At 57.2% G+C, this 18,419-nt stretch overlaps 1 protein-coding gene across 2 annotated transcripts; it reads right to left on the reverse strand.

Annotated features, from left to right (window-relative positions):
* Positions 1-119: 119 nt before the first annotated feature.
* Positions 120-13,513, reverse strand: PTTG1IP (PTTG1 interacting protein). 2 transcript variants are annotated; one of them, XM_064476634.1, is made up of 7 exons: positions 8,120-8,428; positions 7,724-7,850; positions 6,828-6,880; positions 6,443-6,551; positions 4,493-4,667; positions 3,566-3,612; positions 120-1,895 (listed from the first exon to the last, which is right to left on the reverse strand). In XM_064476634.1, exons 1-7 carry the CDS (start codon positions 8,195-8,197, stop codon positions 1,849-1,851), a joined length of 636 nt encoding a protein of 211 aa, XP_064332704.1. In that variant the 5' UTR covers positions 8,198-8,428; the 3' UTR covers positions 120-1,848. The 2 variants fall into 2 exon arrangements, with proteins under 2 accessions (XP_064332704.1, XP_064332705.1); XM_064476635.1 differs by lacking the exons at positions 7,724-7,850; positions 8,120-8,428 and adding an exon at positions 13,321-13,513.
* Between the last annotated feature and the right edge of the window lie 4,906 nt (positions 13,514-18,419).

An 18,419-nucleotide genomic window follows, 5' to 3' on the forward strand; every position in this document is an offset into this window, starting at 1 on the left:
AAAGTGGGAGGTGCTGACGTGGCCCGCGGTGCCCATCTTCACCTCGACAGCCTCACCGTCCTCGTCCCCCAAGGAATCATGCTCACACCAGCCAGAAATGAAACACAGGGAACACAAAGCATATTCAACAAAAGCGTGTATTAAAGCCCTGACTGGAAACTGGTTAGTGATTAAGGCACTCGGACGTTATGGTCCCCTTGAGGCTACAGTGCGTGGCTTCTCCCAGCACATCTGAGACGGAGTGCACGGCCGAGACGCTGCTGCCCGGGCTGGGGGCTCCGTCCTACTTCCTGACTTGCGGCCCTGCTCTCAGCCCAGCCGCCGAGGGTCAAGGACGAGCAATTTTCCAGAAACTACCGTGTTAATATCGAGCTCAGTGAAGTCTACCACAAACTTTCTTTTATAAACAAAGAGTAGAAAGTAAAAATCTGCAGGCTGCTATAAAACACGCAGGGATGTTTCACACTCTAAGTCGCTATCAGATGCCCGAGAAGGCAGAGAAGTAGACTAAAGAGTTTGTTAAGGTTGTTTCTTAGTTTGTGAACGCCTGAGGGCAGAACCGTTCATTCAGACACAGAGCTGCGATGTGGACAGCCGGCCGCCCAGGTGTCTGGTGACGCTCTTACCGCGGTGGCTGTGTAGGCTCATCTGACGCTCTAACTCATGACCCGGAGTGAAGTGGGGACACCAGCCTCCCGCCTTCCAAAGCTCAGGGTTTCTCTAAGTCAAAGCAGTTGGGCAACTGGGACTATTTTCAGGTCTCTTTCAACAAAGGCAGCTCACGGTGACTTCACTGCCTGCTGTCCCCACCAGAGAGCAGTCGGACTACTGACTCAAGTCTCGCACCTTGACCTGGAAGAAGCGGAACCACTGCGTGCCGCACCCAGGCCCTGGACAGGCCCCTGAGCCCCCTCAAGAAGCTGCCTCTGAAGGAGCTTCTCAAATGTGCCCGAGACAAGGGGCGAGGCTGGGAGCCGGGTCGTCTGACAAGCGGGACAGGTGCCGGCATCCCCTGTGGTGCGTGGGGACCGTCCCACTGCCCGGCACACGCCGGCCCCAGGGCACAGAGCCCAGCGGAGCAGGTGGCCAGCACGCAGTCCCTTCCTCCCAAGGCGGACCTGCGGTCACCCACCATCCCTAAATGACCGTGGCAGACAGGCAGGGCGGGCCCGAGACTCAGGCAGCACTTGTGAGGGCGCAGGACTGCCCTGCTGACAGTGGGGCCGGAGCTATGATCCCCGAGTACCGCCCTCGGAGAGGCTGTTTCACACTGCAGGTTTCCATTAGCAAAGAATCTTGATGTTCCAGGAAAGATACAAATTAAAAGCCATCCCGTATGTGGTCTGAACCTTGCTAGTAAAGTTTTCTGATGGAATCTTTTAGGTGGGAGAATAAAATCCAACAATTACTCAAAAAAGAAATTTCAAAGCTACTTGGTGTGGCCGCAGTCAAGAAGCGTCAGGCTGTGTCCTGGGACCCGGGTCCATGGAAAGCCGTCTGTGGTTCTGGGGAAACGAGGGTCCCACGAGGACCTGGACGCGCTCTCCCTCCTGCTGAGCTGCGTGCGGGGCGGGGGACGGAGGGGAGGGGTCTGCACGCAGCTCGCAGACCAGACGGGTTACAGGGCTGGATGGAATGTGCAGGCTTCCTCCTCAAATTAACAACCAAACAACAAAGAAAACCGTGACAGGCTTCCTCTCTCAGGGACTAAGCAGAGAAACAAGAGAAAAGGGACAGAAGCTCACAGGCCTGTGCCGGGAGCGCGGCTTCTGACGGCCCCTCAGCCAGGGGCGAGGGCGGCAGCCCCGGGAGAGGCGCCGAGGCCGCTGGACGCGCCGGGGACTGCGTCTAGTTGTTCTCGAATCTCGCGTACGGGTTTTCTTCTTTAAACAAACCTGGAAACAGAACAGGCCTGATTACAAAGGCACTAAGGCAGCAGGACACACAAGTCAGAGCAACACGTGAAGTTTGTCTGAGGCGTCACGGAGATCAAAAGCAGGACTTCGCAGGTTCAAGTGCGACCTTAACCTTTTTGAAAGTCAAACCACAGGTGACTTTAAAACTGAAGTAAAATTTACTGGAAACAAAAACTTCTAAGAAAAATAGATCATTAAGAAATAGAGCCTTGTTTGCCGATTCTCTCAAAGAGAAATTAAGAAATTTAAAGCCACTATCTCTTCCCTCAGTGGTTGGCCCACGCAGGAAAAAAACAGAACAAAATCGCCTCAATTTAAATATGCTTATAAATGCTCACTAAGTTTCAGAAGTAAGGTCACAAAAACAAGGTGCCATCGACTTAAGTGTGAAGGTGCTGAACACGGAGAAACCAGGAGTTTTCTCTTAATTATGGACACACTCTCTTCGTCTCTTTAAAAATCTGTACCGTGAACCCAGCACATCAGGAGCAACAAACCTACTTACCATGGGATTTTTTTTGGGGGTGGGGGGAAGGTAGGAGCAAAGGGGACAGTGCCCACTGGTCAGAGGAAGAGGGCGGGCCTCAGCCCGGGGGGAGGCACACTGTAGGTTCTGGGCAAAGAACTACCGCTACCAAGTATCAAATGCAAGCTGTCCTGTTAAGATCCTGCCACGGGGGGTGGGGGGACCTAGCTCCTGGCTCGACTTCTGGTTTAGAGGGAAAAAGAGACATAAACTGCTCCGTGACTAGGAAACCAAATGCCTTCTAAAGACCAGGAGAGGGTTCCATCTGCGCTGTGCTCCGTGTGTTACACAAACCAGGTGCCCTCACGTGCCCTCCTACCTCCCACAGAACTCCAGGCTCCCCACAGTCCAGACCATTCGATGGGCACAAGTTAATCCCATCAGTGCAATCACAGGCCAAACTGACCATCTTCACAACAGGGATAAAGCCACTCGGCAATGGTTACAGAAAGGCCTTCTCCCTGGCCAGGCCTCGTCAGGCTGAGCCAGCGGGCGTGCAAAGGCCCGGGGCAGCACCGCGCTATGCTTGGCAGGGAAAGACACTCCGTTCTGTGTTCAAGTGTGTGTGCGCACACACACAAGCACACATTCACCTCTCCTTTTATTTATGTTAATGTTAATCAGACGCCAAAAGCTCCTTTCTGTGATTTCAATTTCATGGGAAACCAAGCGCCAGGGAGCAGAACACGCCAAAAATCAGTACAGAACCAACTAAACACTGAGAAAACACTCCCTCTCCCCAAAGAAACAGCAAAACAAAACCGGGACTAGCTCCCGGAAACCAAGGCAGCGTGGCCTCAGGGTGGCTGCCCTTCAAGAAAGGGCCGCAACCACGGCGGGTGGAAGTCGGGTGCCAGCGGGCCGCCGTGAACCCCAACACTTCAGGAGCAGACGAGGGCCGGGAAGGCTGGCTTAGGGAGAGATGCTCGAAGGCTCCATCTCACAAGACGCCCAGTGGGCCGTGGCACCACTTGGGACAAAAGGCAGCTACTTCTCCTGGTGGGGTCCTTCTGTTTGCAGGGCCGGATCTGTAGCCCACACCCCACAGCAGACCCCAGTGGGCATTTAAAACGGCCTAGGTGGCCAGACCCCACTTCCTGCCGGCTGAGATGGAGAGTCTTACCATATTTCCTTCTGATTTCATCATGTCTTGACTTCATCTCTGCTCTCCTAAAAAAAAAAGAAATCTCATCCAGCATCAAAACACAGTGTAATGTGAACAGCCGTGCCCCTCACTCCCTTCAGCAGAGGCTGTGGGCTCGCTCGGTAAGACAGGGACGGCTTGGCCATGGCCACCCTCCCATGGGGACGAGCAGACTCTGGAAGCTGCTCCAGGGTCACCTCCTTCGAGTCTTCATTTCAATAAAAGCAATGCAAACACCCTGTACTGATATTTGTAAATTTTTTTTTCATGTAAAGAAAACAAACCAATCAGCAAAAACCTCATGCCTGGTTCTGAAGACGGGGGCAGGTGGCTGTCGGTGACAGCGCGGACACCTCTCCGGCCCCAGCCCTCGCCAGCGGCGTGAGGTCAGCACCTCCCGCCGCTGTAGCCTGGCCCCTCCTCAGGCAGGGTGATCCCCACCTCCCCTGCCACCAAGGGCAGTCCTGGGGCCACACCACACACCCAGCGCCCCCTTCACGCCCCCACCCAAGTGCCCCATGACCAGGAACGTGTCTGTCAGAGCACTGGCAACACGAGAGGCCCAATTCCAGGGTCCCCGTCCCTAGAGATCTCAGGCAGGCAGGGGACCTCAGTCCAAAGCTTTCCTCCACCTCAGGGCCCCTGCTCACACAGCGCTGGATGGGCCGTCAAAGCCTTGCCACCTGCTTCAGTAGAACCCGCAGTGGCTAGCCATAAATGGCAACATCCTGCCAGCCCCCAAACACCAGGGGGTGGCCACCGGCCAGGCCCCCCGCACACGGTTCCCCATCCTTCAGGCCACAACCGAGAAAACCCCACAGACGCTCAACATGCCCGCATGTCACACGTGGAGAAAACTTGGGGCATAGAAGCGTCACTCCCCACGCCTCCCCAGTGCCACCTCACCTCTCCTCCTGCCGGACCCGCCTTTCCTCTCGCTCCCGCATGGCCTTCTCCTCGCTCTTGTCGGGCCCCCGGCTCCTCTTCCTCCTGCAGCAGCAGCAGCAGCAGCAGACGGCGACGCCCAGGAGGATGGTCCCCCCAATCACCGACATGGTGATGATCAGGGCCTCAAAGTTCACTGCAGAGGCAAATGCACAGAGTGAGTACGGGGACCCGCCCGGCGACACCCCTCCTGGGGGGCCTCCAGAGCAAGGGGCAAGGCAGCGGCAGCAGCAGCGGGACTGCCTCCTCCTCCCGTCTCTTGCAACCTGCCCACTAACCAGGACGGGCTGAAGCAGCAGGCAGCTATTCTCACCACCTGACACTGAAAGGTCGTTTCAAGCCCGAGAAGTTAGCTAAACCAGAAAGAAAGAGAATGCCCAGGCGTGTACTGAGACTCTCATGCTAAACTCAATCACATGGAAGGTGTGGAACGGGAAGTTAAGCCTGATGCGGCTTCTGCGGTCATCAGCATTCAGAGCCAACGGTCACATGTACAGCCAACGGGACGCAGCTCTGACAGTGGTGCCAGAGCACGAGCCGGAGCCACAGGCCGGCCAGGGGACGCCAGGGGCCTGAAAAGGGCTCATGGCCCTCAGATGACTTTAAGGTTTCCTGCAGAGACCAAATACATTTACAAGTTTCAGGTCTTCCCAACTTCTCTCGGGATTCACAAATTAAAACCAGCCAGTCAGTACTTTTCCATCCTGTCCAGCCAGAGCTGATCAGAGGCTGGGAGGCTCTGGAGGGAGCCCGCCCAGGACACGGTGTGACAGGAGCAGGACGGCCCATAGCAGCGCCACTCTCCCCTGGAACCAAACTTACAAATTATGCCACCACATGGAGCTGATAACCTCGGATCCCACTGGCTTCCTGGTTCAGGGTGGGCTGGGGCGGGGTCTGCAAGGTGAGAGCTTCTCCTCGGGGAGGAGCACAGATCCCACGTGCCCCGGTGCCCCCTCCCCAGACCCACCTCAGGCCACCAGCATGAAGGCACCCACCCTCAGGAACAGGGGTTACATCTGATCAAACACCCGCTGAGCTTTTAATCACGTGCTTTCCCTCCTCTGGCCTGTTCTGGACATGCAAAAACCGCCGGGAGCAGCAGCGTCAGGAGGCCCCTCCAGCAGAGGTGCAGCTGCAATGGAGCTCCAGAGCCGCCAAGTCTAAAAGCTGGTAGGATCGACCCGAGGGACGGCGGGCTCAAAACACACCTACCCCTAACAGCTTTTCTAATTACCAGCTGAGTCCAGCTATGTCAGCAGAACCGAAATCCCATCAGGAAGGGAAACAAAATCCGGGCCCCCTTCCCTGTGGGCCCTGCACACCCACCACGGGACGCACAGGACCTGACGGAGAGACACGCTGCTCCTGGACCAGGGTGCAAACGTGAAGGTTTCATTTTTCTCCAAATGAACATATATCCTTAAGATCATTATGATCAAAACCCCGAAACAACTTTGCCGAGAACTGGGTATGACTGCACAATTATTTGTAAGACTGACAAGCCCCTACAGCACAGGCTTGAGTCAGGGTGAGGCGCTGCCGTGACAGCACCACGTGGGCCAGGAGGGTCCCCAGGGGCCCAGCCCCAGTTCCCCACTGTTCAGCCCCCAGGGCAAGGTCCCCTCAACCGCCTCCTCGTCCTGGGGACCAGGAGCAGCTCCTGCTCAGAAACAGCCCGTTTCAGGTCCCTGCCAGCCGAGGAACAAGCCAAACAAGTCAATCGCATCTTCTCTCAGGAACAGGGGGCACCGCACCCCCAAGTCACTACCAAGCCTGCCTCTCAGTGCCCCTGCCTCCTGCCCTTCGTGAGCCTGTGTGGCGTGCGGTGCACTGTTAGGTTAACTGAGCACAAGCAGAACTTTCATGGCAGCGCTGATTTTGTGAGAAGCAATGAAAACATGGACTCACCCCAGCAGACGCCCCAGCGTGCAGAGCTCAGCTGGCAGAGAGAACCGGGGGGCAGGATTTTTGCCACCGGGTAGTCCAAGCACGCCTTGTTAGTGTTGCACCAGAGACACTGGAAGAGAAGTTCAGGCTCACAGTGTGAACACTGAAGGCAGACGGCCGGCCTCCGACCCCAGTCCCGCCACACTGCCTGCTCCCTCTTTGGCCCCCACCCCAACGAAGCGGCTCCACCCCTCCTGCCCATCCAGGCCTCTTTCAGGAGACAACTTAAGATGGCTGAGAAAGGCTATTAATAACCATCACTTAAAAGATCCCTGCACGCAGGCAGCCCCTGGAGCAAGGGGACGCGGTCTGCTCCCGGGTCACGTGCTGACCGCGCATGACTTACAGAGACGTTTTTCAGGCACTCTTCACAGGTCCTGTTTGTGTTCTGAGAACAAGCTGCAGGGAAAGAACAGACATCGCTGAGAATCCTGGGGCGGCAACCCCGGGGAGGGCGCAGGGGCGACACCCTCGTGCGCCAAGCCCTCGGGGCACACGAGCAGTGGCTGCCAAGCCCCTGTAGGTGGCCCCGGCGGAAAAGCAGGCCGCGCACACGTGCCCTGACCAGCGGGTCTCCCGGGCAGGAGGGAGGCACCACACAGCAAGGCAGGCCGTCCCCCCACAGAACCCTTATGGCAGACCCCTGTCTGCAGACGCCCCCCCGGCTCGGCAGCACGCTGTCTGGAACCAAAGGCCACAGCAGTACCAGGCCGGACCCCAGCAGGCCTCAGTACCCTGGCCCACGCCCCCAGACACGAGGCAGAAGGCGGTTCCAATTGCACAGAGCACACCTCTCCCGGAGAAGCGGGGGTGGGGGCTCCAAGCACCCTTCACAGCACGGCTGCCGCGGGCAGGGTCAGACCCCAGGCAGGTGACAGCTCTGGAGCTCCGCTGACCAGCAGTGAGGAGCTAGTGCAGGAATGACTTCCAGGACACAAGCGACAGCAGCTGTTCACCCATACCACCCCCAAAACACATGCTCGCGTAAGAGACCAGTGCAGACAGCACCAGAGTCACAACCAGGCACCAACGCACACCTGCCAGGAAGGCTGACGACGCCAAGCGCTGGCACGGACGGGGCCTCAGATGCGCGGCCGGAGAGCAGCGCAGCCCAGGCACTTGCGCGCACACACACACACACGCTGCCCCCGGACTCGGCAACTCCACCCCGGGCCGTGGACAGAAACCAGAACACACACCCGGGGAGGTGGCAGCATCCTGGCACACAGCAACAGCCAAGACCTGAAAACAGCCTAGAAGTCTGGACGCCCCACTCGGCCGCGACCTCCACGTGGTCCTGGGCACTGCCGGGCTCCCTGCCAGGGCCCTTGGGCTCCTCCTGCCTGGCGCCCCCCACAACACGCTGCGCCTGGCGGGGCAAGAGGACAGGGGAGGTCATCGGAGGACGGACAGAGAAACTGGTACAGTCCCCCAACAGGACACTCTCCAGCCCTAAAAAGAAGCGCGCTGTCTACATAAAACACGGATGGAGCTTACAGACGGGCAGACCCAGAAGCCTCACACAAAGCCCACGGCGCACGGCCTGCGGTTCGGGAGCAGCTGGGCCCACCTGCGGTGGATGGACTGGAGAGCCTGTTATGAGGCTCGAGAGAGGCCAGCGTCACAGGGGTCACTCACCCGAAGGCACACGTGAGATCCCTGCCTGCATTCTATCAGACTGATCTCAAAGGAAAAGCAGGCACGCGCTGAGCTCATTAATGACGCGCGCAGGGAGGTGCGGGGGTAGCGCAGATGTCCGCAACTTCAAAATGCACCGACCGGAGGAGTCGGACACCCGGACGGACGACGTACAGCAGAACGAGATAAAACCTAGCGGTGGGCGTGTGAGTGTTCACTGTCCAGTTCTGTCCACTCTCCTGTGCTTTTGAAGATTTTCATAAGTAACTGTAGGGGAAAAGAGCTTTCACTTTAAGTGACAATTTTATTCATCATGTTTACTAAGTGAGACTAAAACAGTAAACTTACTTTGAAATAGTTGGGGAGTGTTTCTATTCAACGGTGTAGTTCTTCTATATTCCATTTAAAAAAAATAAAAGCCTACTTCATTCAAAGTGAAATGCAAGCCCCTCTGTCACAACATACCACCCTACAGCGGCTGTTGTCAGACAGTCCTCTTTTCAGAGCATCTAGTGGCGTGCTGCTAGTTTGGGTTGAAGCTTATTTTAAACTTTTTAAGTACTCAAAACAACAGATTTTGTTCAGCCCCAGGAAGGTAAAGAAAATTAACACCCCTGAAACACCTCTCACTCCTCAAAGCACTGCTGGGAGAGGGGCAGGGTCACCCCTGACGTCCCCGGGGCCTGACCTGGGCGAAGGAGAAGCAGCCCCGTGGTGCTGCGGTGAGGACGACATCACTGAAAGGCCGATTCCTAGTTCTGCCCACTAAGGGCCAAGAAAGGACAACGCCCGAAGCAGAGGACCAGGGGTGCTGCCCAGGTCTTGGCTTCGAGACATAATTTCCCACTAAAAGGAAGCAGGCTCCTTGCAGAGAAACAGCTGATTCCAGACCTGGGGCTGAGAAGGGACAAGCTCAGCCTGGGACAGCTCGCTGTGCCGGAAAGTGGCGCAGACTCACAGGCAAAATGGCAAAGGACCCAGAAGCAGCTCGGAGGGTCCTCCCTGCCAAACCGGCACAATTTAACCACCCAGGTGCATGACAGTCATGGACTTGACCTCCTGAATGCGCCAAGGTTTCACACTGACACCAAATAAATGCAGAGAAGGACCACGAGCAGAGTCTCCACCGCAGTAAACACGGATGCTAAGACCGCGGGGCCCGCCGGTCTCAGAGTGCCCCTCCTGGTTTGTTTATACTTGGGAAGGGAGATCAGTACCTGAAAAGTTATCGAGAGCATCCCCACGACCACCTGCGGCCACATGACAAGAGGACAAAGTGCCAGCAGGTGCCGCCAGAGGGTGTGGGGAGGACAGTCAGCAAGGGGCTGAATCCTCCCTAAATGTATCTGAGTCATATCAGAGGAAACACGCCAAGACCACAAAGCGGCCCTCAGAGAAGTGGCCAGGCCAGTGAGCACAGACTGAGAGACACGGAGACGGAAGGCGGCCCACGAGCCAGACCCAGAGGACGCTGCTGGGATAATGTCAGTCGCAGGTTCAAGTCTCGTGGCAGGGGCGCCACCCAGACCGTGCTGCCACGTTCGGGTTCTGGGGAGGAGCGCCCTTGTTCTCAGAGATGCTCCCTGACGAATCGAGGGTAAGCGGCCACAGCACAACTGCCTGCAAAGGGTTTGGTTAAAACGGCACCAGCAGATACACACAGGTGGTGGCAGAGGCTGCAGGAACAGGAAAGGACTCAGGCCTTCACTGCGCTATTTACTCCTTCAGTGTTTTCTGCAGCTTTGACCTGTTTCTCAGTAAACAGCGCTTAGGGGAGGCACAGCGGGAAACAGCCCTGGCTCCAGTCCTTCCTACAAACTGTAAGGGCGGCCGCGGGGGCGGGGCGAGGCAAGAGGCACAGGAATGTTCAGGTCCCCGTTACCGCCGGCCCTGCACGAGCTAAAGACACACACCACCACCCTGTTCCCCCGGCCAGTGTGAGTCAACAGAGGCCTCCGGGAGGGAGACTCTCCACGCAGGAGCACCGACCTTCAAGGGCACTCCCCAAGGAAGCTCAGAGCCCCAGAAGGCCGTTCCTTACCGCCTCTGGAAACACCACGGTGTCTTATGCAGAAAAGAAAATGCATTAACCATCTGCTATCCTGTTCAGAGGCAGGAGGTCAAAGGTCACTCCCTGCATCTCATCTCATCCCGGGAATCAGAAACCTTGTGCTGAAAGCCCGCAGCCAGCGAACTCTGGCCGCGTTTCCGAGGTCTAATGCCGAATGTCATCGTCCTGACTTCTGAAGGCCTGCGGCTGAGAATCAACTTAGACCCTCCTTATCAGTGACCAGGGAACATTAAGCTTCATGCTCTTGGGAAACCAAAATAAAAAGGGGGAGGAGGGTACAACTCAGTGGTAGAGTGCGTGCTTAGCGTGCACGAGGTCCTGGGTTCAATCCCCAGTACCTCCAATAAAGGTAAATAAACCTAATTACTTCCCCCCAACAAAAAAATAAACAAACAAATTTTTAAAAGATAAAATTTAAAAGAAAAGGTTCTGCTAGGACACAACAATCCATGCTGCATTCGAGTTTCAGGTGAGGCGACTGCTGCAGTACAAAGGGCACACGTCAGCACGTGTGAAGACGTACGTTTTCATAAACAAGGAAATGAGTAAGTGAGTATTTACTGTGGGCAAGCAGGCCACAGGGCTGCATTCGGCCCCACCCTGGGCAGTGGAAAAGCCCCGGAACCTGCACGGTGGCCACACCGCATGGTGACAGGGCACAGAGCGTGCCTGCACTGTCAGTATCACACGAGAAACAGGGCAAAAAGTTCGTTTAAACAAAGAAGTCTTGGCTGTGCTACCACCTCTGCAGAGGAGTGAAGAGCACAACACAGGTCAAGACGCGGACGGGCGGCGCCCACATCCAGCCCCTCCAAACCCTTGCCCTGCGGCGAGGAGCCCCCGCCCGCCTCCTGCGCTGGCCGCCACCCAGCTCCTCTAGACCCTCCATTTACTACAACAGATTGAGGCCATTTCAGGGGTGGCCTTCCCTCAGGATATAAAGATGAAACTCTGGGATGGAGTCTGACCCCAAACACAATTAAAGCAGGTCCAAAGCCAATGAACTTCCCCCTGAAGATCTCACATACCTTGGGGGCCCGATGCCTCCCCTCCCAAGCACACGTTAGAGAAGACATCAGAGATGGCTGGTTCGGGATCAGTGTGACGGTGTTTGAATTCACACACCTGTGAGGGTTAATTTTATGTGTCAACTTGATTGGGCTAAGGGATGCCCAGAGGGCTGGTACCACACTGTTTCTGGGTGTGTCTGGGAGGGTGTTTCTGTCGAGCATTTGAGTTGGTGGACGGGTGAAAGCAGAGGGTCCTGTGCAGGCGGGGGGCGGGGGGCATCACCTAAATCGCTGAGGGCCTGAACAGAACAAAAAGGCATGGAAGCAAGAATGTGCTTTTTGTTGGAGCTGGGACATCCCTCTTCCCCTGGCCTCGGACCTGCGGGCTTGGACTGGGACGTACCCAATGGCTCAGGCCTTGAGACTCGGGCTGGAACTACACACCAGCCTCCCTGGGTCTCCAGCTGCAGACAGCAGATCACAGGACTCCTCAGCCCCACGATCACACTAGCCAACCCCTCATAATAACTCTGTCTCCATGGCTACATATATTCTGTAGGTTCTGTTTCGCTAAGGTGGCCAGGCTAATACACACAGCATCCTTGCAAGGAAGACAAAAATGTCTTAAAGACTGCAGTCACATTCCTATGGTATGACAAGCAGTAAAAATCTCACACCAAGCCCTCGCTACATGGGAAGGGGGGATCTCAGTGCTCAGTGTGGCTAGAAAAGGAGCTGCTTTTCTCCTGTAATACTAGAATGACAGTCTGGTTTAACTCCCAAATGGCCACAGGATGCAGTTACTCATATCCCAGGGCATCTGCCTGCAGCTGGCACCCAGGGCAGTGTGAAAGGCAGAGCAAACACACCCTGACATCGCGCGGTGCGCACACCGTCGGCCGCCAAGGAGTTTCTTGTGCGATCACGACTCCTGGCTCCTGTGCACGCTGTTGGGTAAAAAGTACTGATTCCACATTTGTGCTGAAAACTCAATCTGGACCAGAAGTTCCCTCTACCGTGAAACTCGACTGCTGCATTAACATACAGCATCACAAGTGTATACACAAGTCTGTTAGGAAGCGGACGAGAAGAAACTCAAGCAGTCCTGCACTGGAATAAACACCCCCTAAGGTCACAGAGGAAAGGTGCTTTGCTGTGCTAAACAGAAGTGAACAGAGCCCGGGCTGACGCGAGTTGGCCGGCTGGGCCCCAGCATGTGAGGAGGCCTGCCTGTGGCTAGGCCAGCCTGGGGCTCTGTTCCTCACCCACAGCGATCACAAGGAAAGCCACACACAGCACCCAGCACGACGCTCCCAGATTAAACCCGAGATTCCACCCCGCCTCCAGCAGTACCTGTTTCTGGAATTCCTTGGCCCTAAGGTCATCTGCTCCCCCCCACCTGCCTCCCAGCACTCTAACTGCTGTTTCCTGGTCAGGCTCAAGAACGCAGCGCCTGAACAGACAGGACCCCTGCCTGCAGTCGCCACCGTGGGCCCAGCACCTGGCACAGGTGGTTACCAAGAACAGGTGGGATAAACCAAGGAAGGCTGCCACCTGCCCATGCACCGCAGGTCTGGAGAGTGTAGGAGCAGAGTAAGTCCAAGCGCTGGCCGCTGTCCCTGGAGCTCCCTGGAGGGGTCTACCCTGCACCGTGGGCGTGAGTGTAGGGGCCACGCACAGGCCTCCCCGAGGGCAGCAGAGCGTCCCCTCAACACACCAGCCGCGCCTTCAGAAGGGCCGGGCGCCTGGACTCTGACCACGACCCGCTGTGGGACAAGCAAGCTCTCGAGTTCCGACTCCGAGTCCACACCCGAGAGCTCCTTCCAAGAAGGTCGTGGCCACGTTACCGAGAGGACAGTGCGCCCGGCCAGGCCGACCCCGCGGGTCCCACGCTGAGCCAGGACAAAGGGCCGGCCTGCCGCCCCCGCCCCGAGGCCTGCGGCGGCCAGGCCCGCGGACGGACACTCGGGTGGCCCCCGGCCGCCCCCGCAGACCACGCGGGCCTGAGGCAGCGACCCAGCGCAGCGGTGGTCCACGCCCTCCGCCCTCCACGCCCCGCGTGACCCCAGCCCCGCGCCCCCCTGACTCCGACCCCGCGCCCTCGCGTCTCCCGCCCTCACCCTGCGCCGAGGCCGCCGGGAGAAGCAGCAGGAGGAGCGCGGCGCCGCCGAGGGCCAGTCCCCAGCGCGGCGTCGGCGCGCGGACCCCGCCGGACGCCATGGTGGCTGTGGCCCCGCCGGTCTGTCGGTCGTCGTTGGCCGGACGCGCCCCACCTTGGACCCCGGCCAGGGAGCCTCCGGCCGGAAGAGCCGCGCCGGAAGCGGGCGGGGCAGCGGCGGGAGAGTGCGCAACAGCGGCCCCGCCCCTCGCCCTCCGGCCCTCCCCGGCCGCTCGAGGTGCCCGCCTCCCGGCGCGGCGGGGCTCAGCGCGCCTGCGCGGCGGGAAGGCCGCGGGCTGCGGGTGGAGGGGCTGCTGCTCAGTGCGCCTGCGCGGCCCCGAGGCCGTTTCTCTCGGGCGCGCGGTGGTCCTGACCCTCGGGGAGTGGAGGTGCTGCGGTCTTTCCTGGGCTGGTCCCGCGGGCCACGCAAAGCCCGCGCGCTCAGTCCCGACCCCCGCCCGGAAGACCTCCGCCCCGGGTCCCCGCACGCCCGCCGCCCCGGGACGCCCCTTCACCTCCGCGGAGTCAGGGCTCCGGCCGGGGGCGGGGTTGGGGCGGGGAGCCGGTGGGCCGCTGCCGGCTCCCCGTCCTGGGACGGCGTCGAGAACTGATAAAGATACGTGATGCGGGAGCCCAGGCGCTTTCGTTGTAAGGTTGTGTTTTCGTAGCCAAAGTACAGTGGGGTCTTGGGAATGGTACAGGGAGGTCAGAGACCCGTCTCCTAAACTTGCTGGGGTCCCTGACTGTGGCTTCCTGGGCCAGCCCGGGGCGTCTGTCGCACGGGAGGTGTCTGCCGGATGGATCTAATTCAAGGCCCCAGCGTCATCTACTGGGTCAGGTTCCACTGCTGTCCCACACCTACCTCAACCCTCGAAGGAAGGGCTGCTGCAGTGAAATCTGGGCAGTGGGCTCTGCAGTCTAAGATGGAATCTGACGGACCCCAGGTAAGCAGGTGTAGTCCCGACTGACCTCTCAGCTTGCAGGATTCAGCGGGGGGGCCCCTAAATCTTCCATACTTGCTTTCCCTGAGAGGGCCCCAACTGGTTAGAATTTAACTGGCCCACAACACCCAGGGCCAGTGTAGAAAGACTTTTCTGAGTCAGGAGGACATGGTTGCCACATATCTGTGCCTCCTTTGATGTGTGGGGACCAAAGGCGGCATCACCTGGTCCGGCCCCATCACCAGCTGTGGAAAACTGGACCCAGCGGGGTGGGTCTCTGCTGAAGGTCACAGGACCAGGAGAGTGGTGCGTCAGGCTGTGAGGCTGGTGTCCCAACCCCGCCAGTTCCTACCTCCATGACCCTGGCTTCAGTGCCACAGCTCAGCTCACAGCACTGCTAACCATGAGGTCACGGAGTCACGCACGGAGAGGACCTGAGGGTCGCAGGTCATGCCGAGTGTCAGTGTCCCTGCCATTCCCTCTTAGAACAGACCTGAGCGAGCCAGGTCACGCTGGTGCCGGACCGTATGCAGGGAAGGAAGCCTGCTCCTACCACGCACAGTGCCTGCGTGTCTGTGATATCAATGTGAATGTCAAATGTTTTAACAAGCCTGTCTTCAACTGGGCACTTAGTCCTTGCAGAGGAACAAAGTTCCTTCCTGTCTGTGTGAGGCAGCAAAGGGCCCTTGATTGCAGTAATCTGCCCCACCTCTTCCAGTTCAAATACTTTATATCTCCATTTGGTTTGGACTTTCTGTTATGAAAAAGATGTTTAAAAACTTATTTGCTGTTGGGAACAGAGTACACACCAGCCCAGGCTTAGAACTCTAGCCCCAGAAAGCAACATTTTTTTCATCCTAACAAACACACAACGGCAATTTACTGGTATTTGAAGGATGTTGGACGTTTGTCAACATTGACCAAGACACAGTGACCCCTACTACACCTTAAGCAGTGCCATCAGCAATGGCATTTTAAAGTACAACTGACTTTTGGGACAATTCGACAACGTGGAAGTTCAAAAAATATGGAGTAACTAGAGCCCAAGTCCTGTTTTGAAAAGGCAGGAGACAGCATTATTGATTCGACACATTCGATTGTCAAAGATCTTCAGGCTAATCGGAAAGACCTGAAACCACACAGGATTAGAAAATATGAACTACAGTGACTTTTCAGAGAAACAGATTGGTTACTCTGCAACCTGAATTAAAGGAATGTATGGTTTTCCCAAGAAGAGCAATGGTTAGGGAATAAGAATGACACAGTTACAATGGTGTCAACTTAGGAGAAATAACTGTCCAGCCCCCGTGCAACAGGGAGGGCTGGCCGCCAGCCTGCCAGACACCGTGGGCCGAGGCGGCTCTGGAACTCCAGGGCCCCCCCCTCAAGAGCGTGCATGCTGGAGTCACATGCTACGCACTTTCACGTGAGTTGTTTTTATTTGGTGGTCGACTGTGCCATTGGACTTTTCGTCATTATTAGTTAAAGAATTACTTTTAGAAAGGCCGGGTAAGAGATTGAACCTTCTGCTTGGCAGGTGACATTCTAACCCCCGAGATTGTTAACACCGCGGAGATCTCATTTTCCAGCGCAGCTGAGCAGAGGGAGCACGGAGGGCCTCAGACCTCTGAGGAGCCTTGAAGGGATCTGGAAAGGTCTGTGGGTGCCCTGAGACAGGCAGGGGTCAGTGGAGCTCTGGGACAGAGGGAGGGGTGGACTGAGGCAGAGGGCTGTGCCGACAGGACAAAGCCCATTTGCCACGGTCAGATTAAGGGACGGCACAGAGCGTGCACCCCAGCTACGAGGGATGGCTCCAGTGGGGCCGCAAGCCGGAAGGGCCCCCTGGTCCCTGCCAGGTCGGGCCTCTCGGGGCCCAGGGGTTTGCCCTGGACAGAGACACAGGACAGTCTGCCGCCCACCGCCTGCGAGCAGTGGTGAGTCTCAAAGCCCTTCCCATGCCAGCCTCAGAGCCCTCTCAGGGACCAGAGGAAGGGGACTCTAGTGACTCTCCACCCACACTTTGACAAGACAGAAAACTGAGCTTCTTCCGGGTCATGCAGCCAGTGAGAGGTGGGGCTGAACTGGGACCCAGGGGTTCACCCTGGGGGTCCACTCTCCTTCCTGGTGTCTCAGTCCCACCGGGACAAGGTGGGAAATTTTCCAGAGGATTACTTCAAAACAAGCCGGAATATGTCACAAAAACAGGAAATGGACTGAGGGCAACTGACTCTACCGTTCATGTTTCTGGAACCCTCCACTGGGTACTAGCCAGCCCTGGCCCTGCCCAAGAGGATACAGGTTGGTATTTGGTCTCTCCCAGACATCCCTCCCTACGTCCAGGCTGTGACTTCCTGGGAAGCCCCAGGTAGGGGGAGCTGCCTCTGAGCTTCCTCCTGCACATGCAGCGCCTGCAGCCCCCACCCACAGGATCTCCGTTATGTCCATAGTTAGACCTGCGTCTGCTTGCTTTACTGAGCGGTTCTCAAAGTATCGGGTACATCAGAAGCACCTGGAGGCCCTGTCAAAACTGGGATTGCTAGACCCAAGTCGTCCCCAGAGCCTCTGACCCAGCAGGCCCGGGCCCAGGCCCAGCTCTGCGTCTAAGAGATCCGCGGTGAAGCTGAGCCTGTGGTCTCAACCAGCCTTTGAGAAGCGTGGCTCTGGTCCAGCAGGTCTCAACCCCAGCCGACGTCACCAGAGGCACATCTAGAAGCAGCAAGGCCGGCATGCCTGTGTGGCACTCGTGCTAGTGCTAGCCGTGAAGTCAGCGCCTGGTGGGTGCGGTTTGTTTAGGGCTCCCCAGGCCGCAGCTGGCTGAGACCTGAGCTGGGAAGTGCTTACAGCGTGGGCAGGTGAAGTGTTCTAAGTCCCACACAGCAAGAAGCCCTCATGCAGTTAGAATTTAAACTAAGAGTAGGGGCCCAAAGCCAGTGCCTCCACATGTGCCCGTCCGTGGGTCTGCAGGGGCTGAGGGTGTGATACTGTGCCATAGTGATGGTCTGCATCCACTCCCGGAGCAGAGTCCCTAAACCCTTGGAATTTCCTGAGTGCTGAGTGATAAAGGTGTGTCTCTGTTATTCGTAACAAACCCTTCAACCATGTCTGAGTCTGTTCACAAGTGACCTTTGGAAACCAGCTGTGGACGGGGGCCGGTGGCCAGGGGCACTGTCAGTGCCCTCTGCACCCCCACCTCCCGGGCGAGGAGAGGGGCTGGAGGGAATTCATCAGTCATGCCTGGTAATGGAGCCTCCATGAAACCCCGAAAGGACAGGCTTCAGGGAGCTCCCAGATGTGAGGAGAGTGGGCTCAGACGGCCTGGAAGCTTATGCCCCTTCCCCACAACCTGCCCTGTGCACCTCTTCATCTGGCTATTCATTTATTATAAAATAAACCAGTAATCTAGTGAGTAAACTGTTTTCCAGTTGTGAGCTGCTCTAGCAAGTTAATGGAGTCTGATCTATAGCTGGTCTGTCAGAAGCACGGTGACAGCCTGGTATTGTGACTGGCGCCTGAGGGATGGGGGTGTCTTGTGGGACTAAGCCCTCAATCTGTAAGATCGCCAGGTAGATAGTGTCAGAATTGAGTTAAATTTGTGGGATGTCCAGTCAGTGTCCTCGGAGAATTGAGTTAATCGCATGCTTTTGTGGGAAAACCGCCTATACCAGAGGTGGCCCATTGTCCGGATTTGCCCAGACTGCAGGACTCCCCAGGATAAGGGACTTCGAGGGTAAAACCAGGATGTCCCAGGCCAACCCGGATTGCTGGTCACTGGGATCTGGCTGCCAACAGCTCTCCCACGTCATTCTGATGCCTCCCTTCCCCCTCCAACGTGTGCCCCCTGCTTGTGCGGGAGCTCTGTCCTGAATTCTGGGTCTGGGCTGTGTGCAGGCTTCATAAAGCCCAGTGTTGTTTACAGCACTGAAAGTGGAGCTCACTCCACCGCCTGCCCAGCAGTTCTGGGGCAGGGGGCTAAGGGACGGTGAGGGCCCACCTGACTGGTGGACTTAGCAGGTCATGTGGGCACTCGGACTGAGCTGGTGAAGGAGAAACTGCTGAAGTACATGATGGTACCCAATGGAGGCTTCATTAAAATAGGCTAAAACACACCAGCTGCGTGTTA

This window comes from Camelus dromedarius, chromosome 2, assembly GCF_036321535.1.
Source record: "Camelus dromedarius isolate mCamDro1 chromosome 2, mCamDro1.pat, whole genome shotgun sequence".
In the NCBI taxonomy this organism is placed as follows: Eukaryota; Metazoa; Chordata; class Mammalia; order Artiodactyla; family Camelidae; genus Camelus; species Camelus dromedarius.